Below are 9993 nucleotides of genomic sequence, written 5' to 3' on the forward strand. Positions count from 1 at the left end.
GGGGGGGGGGGCAGTGCTGAGGTCAGCATTGGTTCTTGTAGAGGAATCAAGTAGGGGAGAGGGGGAGAGAGAGAGAGAGACTGACCAGCAGGAACTGAGATAATGGTGGTGAGGTGCTCAGGTGGCCCTTAAGGGCAGAAGCTGAGTAGAAATGGGGTGGGTTGTTTGCAAGATTGTGGGAAGGAGAGTGAGGAGGGGGGAAGGCAGACTGCCAGAATGGGTTCGGGTTGAAGGATGGATGAAGAGAGACCGATGAGCTGGAAAAGATAGAAGGATGGAGAGAGAGCAGGGGTAGAGAGTAAAGATGATACAAGTTGCCAGGTGGGTGTGTGAGAGAGAGAGAAAGAGGTGACATGATTGGGTAGCCTGTAGGAGCTGGGGTGGGTAGGTGGAAGAGGCAGGCATAATGCATGAGGTGAGAGCAGCACTGTAACATGAGCAGGGAGGAGCACCATATCACCAAGGAGGGAAAATCTTTTTGAGGGCATCCTATCACCAGAGATCCCTTTCCTTTGTCATCTTCACCAGGCTCAGAATCCTGAGGTCAGTCTTCACCATTTTACTCCATGTTTTCCTGGATCTCCTGCTCTTGCAAGTTCCAGCACAAACTTCTTTCTTGAACGCAACATCGGATTCCTCTCATGCTATTTCCCTGAACGTATCCTTCCCTACTTACCGAAACCTCTCTTTGCCAGGCTTACCCAAGGCCTCTCAATTCAAGGCTTAGCTTCCATGCCTGGAATTTCTTCTCTAATTCCCAGATAGATTCAATTATGAGAACAAGATCATCAGCACCCCAGAGAGAACCAGTCTTAAACTCCTTGGTAACAGTTTGTAGGATTGGATTATGATGACTAAGAACAGGAGGGGGAGGGGGAGGACTGAACCAACCAAAGAAGAATACAACCAGAAAATACAAGCAACATAAGAATATAACGTGAGTGGATTTGGTAAGAGAAGAATATTATTTAATATAAATTAAAAAAGCAATCATTTTACCTTTAATTCACCTGAAGCAACTTTAAATGCCAGTTCTATCACACAGCCTGCAGCCTGAAATATATAATGAACTCCTGTTATAACATTAAACTATTGGGTTGAATCAGAAATAATACCTGGTTTTTGGAAATAAATTCTAATGAAGCATTTTGTGGAAATGACTGTTTTTAAAAGAGCCTCATCTGTCGTCCGTATTTAAGCAGTGAAAGTGTGCACATCATTGTTTCAAATTCTTACATAATCATCTATTGTAATGTATGAATCATCCATTATAATTTGAAGATAGCAAACGGGTAAATTTACATGTATTACAATACATGCATACAGAAGAACACCCTCAGTCATTGCCATACCATCATTTTAGTGTCCATTTCCCTCCACACTTATTTTGATGTAGATGACAATTAAGGAAGCACTTCTACAGCTGGATGCTTTCCCTGTCATCAACCTTCACTTGCTTTTCAAATTAGGTTTCTTTCGTTTCACTGGTCTGCACACATTTGCTAAACTACAGGATACTTGTTCATTGGAAAAATGTAAATGATGTCACTGCTTTTTATTCAATGTTAATGAGAACATGTGGAGTTTGATACTGACACACACACACATGATGGACATCCATACAGTTTCTGCTGACCGATTTCCCTCACACAAAATGTTGGTCAACCTGAGGCTATTGTAGAAAACACTTGCCGAAGATGCTGTTGTGAAACCCACTTCATAACCACACGGCTATGCCAGCACCCATTCACATCTGTATAATTCAAACGTTGAAGGAGAAGGTGGCAGTGTGCTGCAGAGCGAAACGAAAACCAAGAAAAGACACAAAACAAGCTGCTCCCTACTTACCATGCGTGCAGCAGTGGTTGTATGAGATTCATTCCACACCGTATCAGAATCCACACCAATACCACCACAGCTGAGAATACAAAATCTCAGAGAAAGAGAATCTGAAGGAAAATAAATAATGGAATAAATTGTCTTTTATATAACGAATCAAAGAACAGACAAACTGTAAAGAAATTCAATATAATTTCATTGTGTTTATTTCTAATTCCAATCTATAAAAACTGTCAATGTTTAGCAACCTCTACAATTGTTTTTCAACATCCTCGTTAATAAATGAAGTCTTTTTTTATAATTAACCCTTGTAGGAAGAGCAATGCTGTTGTATAGGCCCTTGCTGACTAGCAAGAACAATATAGTTCTATTCCGTTTAAATATCTGCATGGCAATGTCTGTAGAATGAGAAAAAATTACGAGAGAGTATTTCACAGGAGAGCAGTTCCAAGATGGAAGAAATGTTCAAAGTATTTGTTCTTTGGTGGAATTTGGTGGAGCGAGAAGAATGGCATTTTCAGGATAATGAAAGGAAGAGAGAAAGAAAAGTGTTGGCAGTGGGTTGAGGAGTGTTTTGGGCTGGAAATTGAAACCTCTCCACTCAGCTAGCAAGGTTTTGTTAGCCTTTTGTTAAACAATGAAGGCAAGTGGCCTTGTGGTTGGTGTTGCGATCATGATTGCAAGATCATGGGTTCAATTCCCAGACCAGGTAGTGTGTTGTGTTCTGGAGCATTTCCCACTGCTCCAGTTCACTCAGCTGTAAATGAGTGGACTTGTGATGGAATGGTATCCTGTCGAGCAGGGAATATTGTGTCGTGAGGTAACTGGTCTCATAAGCCCTGGGACATGATACAGAAATGTTCAGGTGTTGATTTCTTAAATATTATTTTGTTGATTAAAAAACAAAATTTTTTAAACGGTGGAGATTTCCAGAAAGAATCTTTCTCATATCAGGGAAATGGAGGATAAGTTGAAGAGGGAATAGTTTTGTTACTTAGGTGTTAGTGTAATGCATCCTCAGATTGAAGTAAAAATTAGCAAACTATGTTAATCGAATGAGGACAGTACAGTTATCAGGTCCTGAAAAGTAAAATTCATTACAATAAGTTATGATTGAGAAATTGCTAAAATTCTGAAATAAATTTGAAGGAAAAGAATCATAAAAACTAACCAATTAGTTTAGGGTCCATTTTCTGTCTTGGGTGATTTGTTCCATACAATAATGTGTAGACTTCTGTATGGCAACTCTGTAATTCTTCCAAAGTGGCTTTTCGCGTTTTCACACGCTATAAATAAATAACCAGATTGAGTGTAAAAGCATAACACAATGCATCTAAGAGAACCTGTTTGTTAAACTAACACTTCCAATGTGGGAAGGAAGACGGCATTACTGAAACATTGTCCTTTGATGTCCACTTTGCCATTCTAGCAGAATTTGTTGAGGTAGCTTTTCTATGGCCAAATTCCCTTCTTGTTGCTGACTCTCAACTTTGGAAACAAAATCAAAAGTATCCCAAATATATGAACTCATTTGTTTTGGGACAGGAAGTAGAAAGCCATTCAGCCACTCTGAAATTTTGGCCAGGCAACGTTGATAACTGCTTTATGAATTGGGGGCAATGGAGGAAAGTTTTCAAACTTTTTTGTGTATTTTTGGAAGGCCAAAAAATACAGGAGTTCTTGGCTCTGGCTGCAAAATCCTAGATTCAGTGTCATTTATGAAATTGTTCCCCTCCATTTCCAAAATTACTTGTCAAGTTCTTTCCTGTAATTGGAGTTTAGACTGACAAGCAACTCTTCATAAGTTTTATCATAAGGTGAAATATACTCATCTTAGTCTATCATTACAATAACACCCTCACTATCTGCAATTTTAATAACAATAGAGTCATTGTTAGCTAAAATATTCATCCAGCCCCATGGTGTTGAGAACTCATTCTTCCAGTTTGTCACAAATGTGTGTGTGTGTGTGTGTGTGTATTAAATACAAACCTAACATCAGAGTCTGAAGGCATTAGTTTCATTAGACTAGTAATGCCTGTACCAAATCAGTTACAACAAATGCAGAAAAACAACAATTCCTACCTCACATCGAGACACAAGACCTCTTTCTTGCAGACGAGACCAAATACTCTGCAAACGCCCTGCATGTTCAGGATGGGCAGAATTGTTACCACAGGAACATTGATGCTTTAACATTACAGTATCATAAGCCAGTCCTAGGGTTAAAATAAAACAAAACTGTTCAATTGGGTTTCTAAATGGGAGGAAATGTTATGACAATTCAAAGAAAACACTAACTAGATCAGAATAACAAGTCTGTTATCTTAAATAATGATTTTTACAGAAAAAAGAACACACACAGACTCTTGTTGTTTTGAATTAAGATTGTTTCTGTAGTTAATTGCAACACCAGTGATTTTTCACTCACTGTTTTACTATATCAGGAGTGGATGATTTTGTGCAGGCATGCAGTCCTGGCAGACCTTTGCTACTGATGAAGCCCAAAGAGGCAAAAATTTAGCAATACCATCACTGCCATAGGATGAGTTTCTTCTGCTACTGATATATTTCTGTGTTTTTCAACACCACACATCCTATGCTTTTTCAAGATGGATATCACAGTTTACAAGGCTTTCAACAAAGTACTGCTTTAAGTATGATACACAAAGTGATATACTTATATATATATATCAATATATATATACTTATATATATATATATCTCAATATATCAAACAGCTGTATAACTATATATTTTGAAGTAAAGAAGAATAGAAGAGGCAGTGTAACCTGTAGTGAATGTATAGCGCACAGGGCCCGTATCCTGGGGTTGTTGTGGAGGCATTGAGAAAGTAACCAGCGGACTGGACTGAGTGCGGGACAAAGGACGGTGATGTGATGTTCTGTGTCGCATTTTAAGTAAGTCTCTCTGTTGACCAACGAAAGATTCCCGTTCCCGATTGTTTTGTTTGTCTGGTTCACTGCTCTGCTCATCCATTTTAGAATCTTTGATAACAACGACATCACCATCATCAGGGTCTCGACAATCTTTCATTTCCTGGTGGATAGCAAGGAGAAAACAGATATAAAGAAATACCTGACCCCTTTCAGTGGGTAAATGATGCAAAGAAACTTCTTTGGAAAACAAATGAAACAATAAAAAAAAGACATGCACCAAGAACTGGGTGGAGATGCAAGGAATGTGGTAGAGTTAGCTTTATATTAACTTTAATTATTACAAGAAAGTTTAGTGTAGCAACCATTAAATGATGCAGTAGTAGTAGTAGGATGGAATCATAGCAGTTCTGAGTGAAGTAACATGTACACGTTTTGTAGGTTCTAGTGTAAAAAGAAAAAAGGGGAGAGATCAGAGGTTAATATAAAACTGTTGGCTAATCAAATGACACGAGGAATATTTTCAAAAATATGCAAAAAGATAATCAAAAGTTTGAAGAAGAGAAAGAAGGTTCCAATGCTGGACTTGAAAAGATTCGCTTTTTTTTTTTTTTTACAGAAAGAGATAACATTAGTAAGTTAGAAAATGATGAGTCTTTATATGTAATTTGAATATAGACAGAAGATCAAGAGAAACGGCAGGGTGAGGAAAGAGCAACAGAGTCTCAAAGAGTGCAAGAAAACAAACTTCCAAATTCAAAATATATGAATCTGAATCCTCAAGAAGAACTGGTATGCAGTTTTCATGAAAATGGTTTTATAATTTTTAACCCTTTAGCATTCAGATTCCCTGTCAAATGCAATGCTTATTTAGTCTCACGGTTTTGAATTAATCATGCATTATCTTGTAGTTTTGAGATTTTGATAATGTGATTGTGTATTTTTCAAAATGACATTGTAGGGTAAGTGTGAGAGGTTAGATCTAGCTGGTGTGAATATAAAACAGGTAGAATATTTGAACTGGATAGGAATGGACTAAGTACTAAAAGGGTTCATTTGTACAGAAACTTATGTCAATAACAAAAAGAAAAGAAAAATGAAATCAAACAACTGCAACCAGATTTGGTGATTTAAAAGGAAACCAGAAAGCCCTTAATGACAGAAGAAAGAAACCAGAAAGCCCTTAATGACAGAAGAAAGAAACGGCGCTCATCGTTCACTTAGAGCAATGGTTCTTAAACATTTATAGTTCAGAAACCAGTCTTATAAAATGGCATTTAACAACTCCCTTTTTTCCCCTGTTTATTATCCTGTGCAGTATGAATGCCTCTTTTTAGACATCTACAGATATAAATGGTCCCTAAAATTTTTATAGAAATTAATTAAACACTTCCAATAAAATGAAATCATTATTGGACTTTGGCACATCATCAGACATGTTTCTGCTCACTGATAAAAATCTATATCTGCTTCATTTTCTGAAATTTTTGCTTTAAAATGTATATTGTGCCTAATTAAAATATTTTATTTCTAAGAGGAACCAGAAGTCCCTTTATCATGACATTGATGTTTTCCACTCCCTTGTAGGTTCTCCATTTCTGTTACCACACTGCAATGCCACAATACTGAGGTGGATATGGCAGAGATCTTTGGTTGTCTGATAACCAGAATATTCCTCTCATCAATGCCGGTATTATGTGGAGGAGAGTTCAGACATTAAGTTGGGTGAGTCACAAGTAGAGTTTTCTTGGAAGGCTCAGAGAGACCCAACAAAATACCTGCAAAGGTAGATATATGCACTCACTATTATAGCGTTAAAGATCAAAGGACCTCCTACACCAAGTCTGCCACCACATCGCTAAACCATTTCACCAAACATTTCTGACGATATCATTGTCCACTTCTCCATGCTTGCATGGGTCAGAGAGAATTTATTGAGGCAGATTTTCTATGACTGGAAACCTTTGCTGTTGCCAAACTTCACCTATTTCCAGCTAAAATAATGTCTCATGGCCAGACATGTTTTCCATGGAAGACTGGAAATAAGCAACATCACTTATATGACTGTGATGTCAAGACAAGGGTACACACACATATATATATAAGATTCTTTCAGTTTCCATCTACCAAATCCACTCACAAAGCTTTGGTCAACCTAGAGCTATAGTAGGAGATATTTACCCAAGCTGCCGTGCAGTGGGATTGAGCCTGAGACCACATGGTTAGGAAGCAAGCTTCTTAACTACACAGCCATGCTTGTACCTATATGCCATGCTATATATACAGCATGGTATATAGGTGTGGTTAACAAGCTTGCTTCCTAACCATGTGTTCTCAGGCTCAATCCCACTGCACGGCACCTTGGGCAAGGGTAAATGTATCCTGCTATAGCTCCATATCAACCAAGAGAATGGAGAAAATTTAGAGAGCTTTTACCTCTGCATCAAAAGGTTTCTCTCTCTCTCTCTCTCTCTCTCTCTCTCTACATGAAAGGAAGATTGTATGATGCATGTACATGAACAGCAATTCTACACAGTAGTGGGACATGGGCCCTGAATACAGGACATGCGAAGGCTGGAGAGGAATGAAGGTAGTGGATGCTGGATGTGCAATGCCAGTGTACATGAGCAACAAAGTGCTAGGGTAATTGAGGGAAAAGGTAGACACAAGAGGAATTAGATGCAGTGTGCAAAAGAGGAGACTGCACTGGTTTGGTCATATGATGCAGATGGATGTCGACAGTTGCATACAGAAGTGCCGATCATTCAAAGTGGATGGAACTTGTGGAAGAGGGAGACTGAGGAAGACATGGGACAAAGTATTCAAGGCTGATCTCAAGACACTGAGCCTTATGGAGGAGATGACTAAGGAACAAGATCTCTGGCCCATGGCTGCACTCAACGAGACCCTCCTGCCACAGCAGAATTGATACCAGTGCTGGTGCCATGTTAAAAGCACCCAGAACACTCTATGGAGTGGTTGGTGTTATGAAGGGCGCCCAGCCATAGAAGCCATGCCAGAACAGACAAGGGAGCCTGGTGTGACCCCTAGCCTTACCAGCTCCAGTCAACCCATGCCATATGATGATGACAATGACGATCACTATTACTATTGTAGTTAACTATTTCAGAATCTGTGATTGTTCCCTTGTCTTCACATCATAACAGCTGTCAGGAGCCTCACTGTCACATAAGCTATGTTCTTCATTTCCAGTCTTCGATGGAAAAAAAAAAGAGAGGAAAAACGTCAGGGATGGGGGAATATTACCTTGCTTAGAAACGGGTGTGAACTGGTGGCATTCAGCAGTAGAAAATCTATCTTCCTCAATGAATTCCATCTGACCGAAGCAGGAAAAGTGGATGAGAATGTAGTACCTTAACTGATAACCCTAGATACAGAGTTTACTCAGTAATAAAGCATAGAAGTTGCACATCTATAAACTAAATACAACCCATCAGGTTGGAAGATACTAACAAACTCAGGCTAGGAGTTTATTAGAGGGGCTTATACACAGGTAACAAATCTCTAAATATGTCCAGGATGTGTGATACAGAAAATATTTTATGTAGCATTTGTTAACAATATAAAGATTGCAACATAAAGTAAATTTAGAAATAAACAATTTCTCATGCACTACTTACTGAATCTCAAATTGATGTGAGGAACCCAAATGAAAATACAGTGGTAACAGTGATGCAAATTAAGGAGAAGGTCCTTTTTGTTAAGGTTTATCATCAATGAATTTTGAATGTTTCTGAGCTCCACGAGGTTCTCCAATAGATGCCTGCATCCCATTCTCAACATATAAAACTAAATTGCATTCTTTACAGGAGGCATTCATTTGCTTTTTAGGTCTCCAGCCTTATTGATATTGAAGTGTTGAATGTAGAGGCCATACAACTAAATCCTGCAAGGTGATTAATTAGGTGGGTGGCACCACTAGTTCTTACCAATTCTTCATTATTACAATCTCTTGATATTAAACACAAATTCTAATAATGAATTAACCACATCTAGAAGAGGCATTCAAGAAATCTAGCACAACCAAAATTGATAGACTAAAAGGTGATGGGGGGACAACTGCACGAAATGTAAAGTTAAAAAGGAAGACAGAGATAATAGAAACTAGAATGGGAAACATCAGGGAATAGGAGAGAGAGAGAGAGAGAGAGATAATGAGAGGAAGTGGAAAGAGAGAGAGAGAGAGAAAGAAAGAATAACAAATATTTGAGCAATAGAGAAATAACAAATATAAACAACAATGAAAACCAAAATGCTGCAAACTCTTTTCTAGATACATACATGTGTTAATTGCGAAGGCATTAGTATTAATGAGAGCCAGTCTAACAACGATGAGCAGGGGACAAAAAAGAAAAAAAAACTGAAATCAGCATTGCATCTAGAATTAGTTAAGAAGCATAAATAGGCAAGTTCAGAACTTCATTAGATGTAATTAGACAGGTGTGGTGGTAGTGGGGAATAAAGAAGGTGAGGGAGGGGGGAGGGGGGCAGTAGAAGTCAAACATGGAAGCTTGACAACAAGAAGGAGCAGAGGTCAGTGAAAGTGAAGCAAGGTTTTTGAATGCAAAACTAACAGCCTCGAGATCCAGCACCGAAGAAAGAAAACGACAGAAAGGGAAGTGAAAAGTGGTTTAGTTTTGAAGAAGAAGTCATAAAATTGGAACAGAAAGAAAAAAAAAATAAATATAAACAAAAGGTGGTCATAATTTTTGTGTCTTTATTGTATTTGTTTCTTTATAAGAATTTCCATCTCAAAAAATATTTAATACACAAGAGTTGTTTCTTAATAACAGATCCCTTTAACAAGTAGGTGGTGGTGGTGGTGGAGATAGAGTGCACGAGAGCTTTTTTTTTTAGTTGAAAAGACAAATGTTCTATCAGCTATATATATATATATATATATATATATATATATATATATATACACATATATATATACACATCTATATACACAGGTATGTGCAAATATGAATATATATATATATATATATAAATATATATATATATATACACATATATATATATACACATCTATATACACATACACTGGTATGTGCAAATATGAGCATATATATATATATATTTATATATATATACACACACACATCTATATACACATATACACAGGTATGTGCAAATATGAGCATATATATACACACAAGTATGTGCATATATACATAAAGTGTGTGCACAAATATATATATATATATATATATATATATATATATATATATAT

The 9993-nt window shown here is 37.5% G+C and overlaps 1 protein-coding gene across 1 annotated transcript in view; it reads right to left on the reverse strand.

The window, feature by feature from the left end:
• The window catches only part of LOC106877934 (histone deacetylase 4), a 224265-nt gene that overhangs the window by 10350 nt on the left and 203922 nt on the right, over window positions 1-9993 (reverse strand). The window contains exons 15-19 of the mRNA XM_052971386.1: window positions 4632-4899; window positions 3925-4058; window positions 3011-3125; window positions 1849-1949; window positions 1000-1053 (exon numbers count right to left, since the gene is read on the reverse strand). Coding sequence (XP_052827346.1) covers window positions 1000-1053; window positions 1849-1949; window positions 3011-3125; window positions 3925-4058; window positions 4632-4899 — 672 coding nt within the window. The remainder of the gene's footprint in view (window positions 1-999; window positions 1054-1848; window positions 1950-3010; window positions 3126-3924; window positions 4059-4631; window positions 4900-9993) is intronic.

Source organism: Octopus bimaculoides, chromosome 10, assembly GCF_001194135.2.
Source record: "Octopus bimaculoides isolate UCB-OBI-ISO-001 chromosome 10, ASM119413v2, whole genome shotgun sequence".
NCBI classification, from domain to species: domain Eukaryota; kingdom Metazoa; phylum Mollusca; class Cephalopoda; order Octopoda; family Octopodidae; genus Octopus; species Octopus bimaculoides.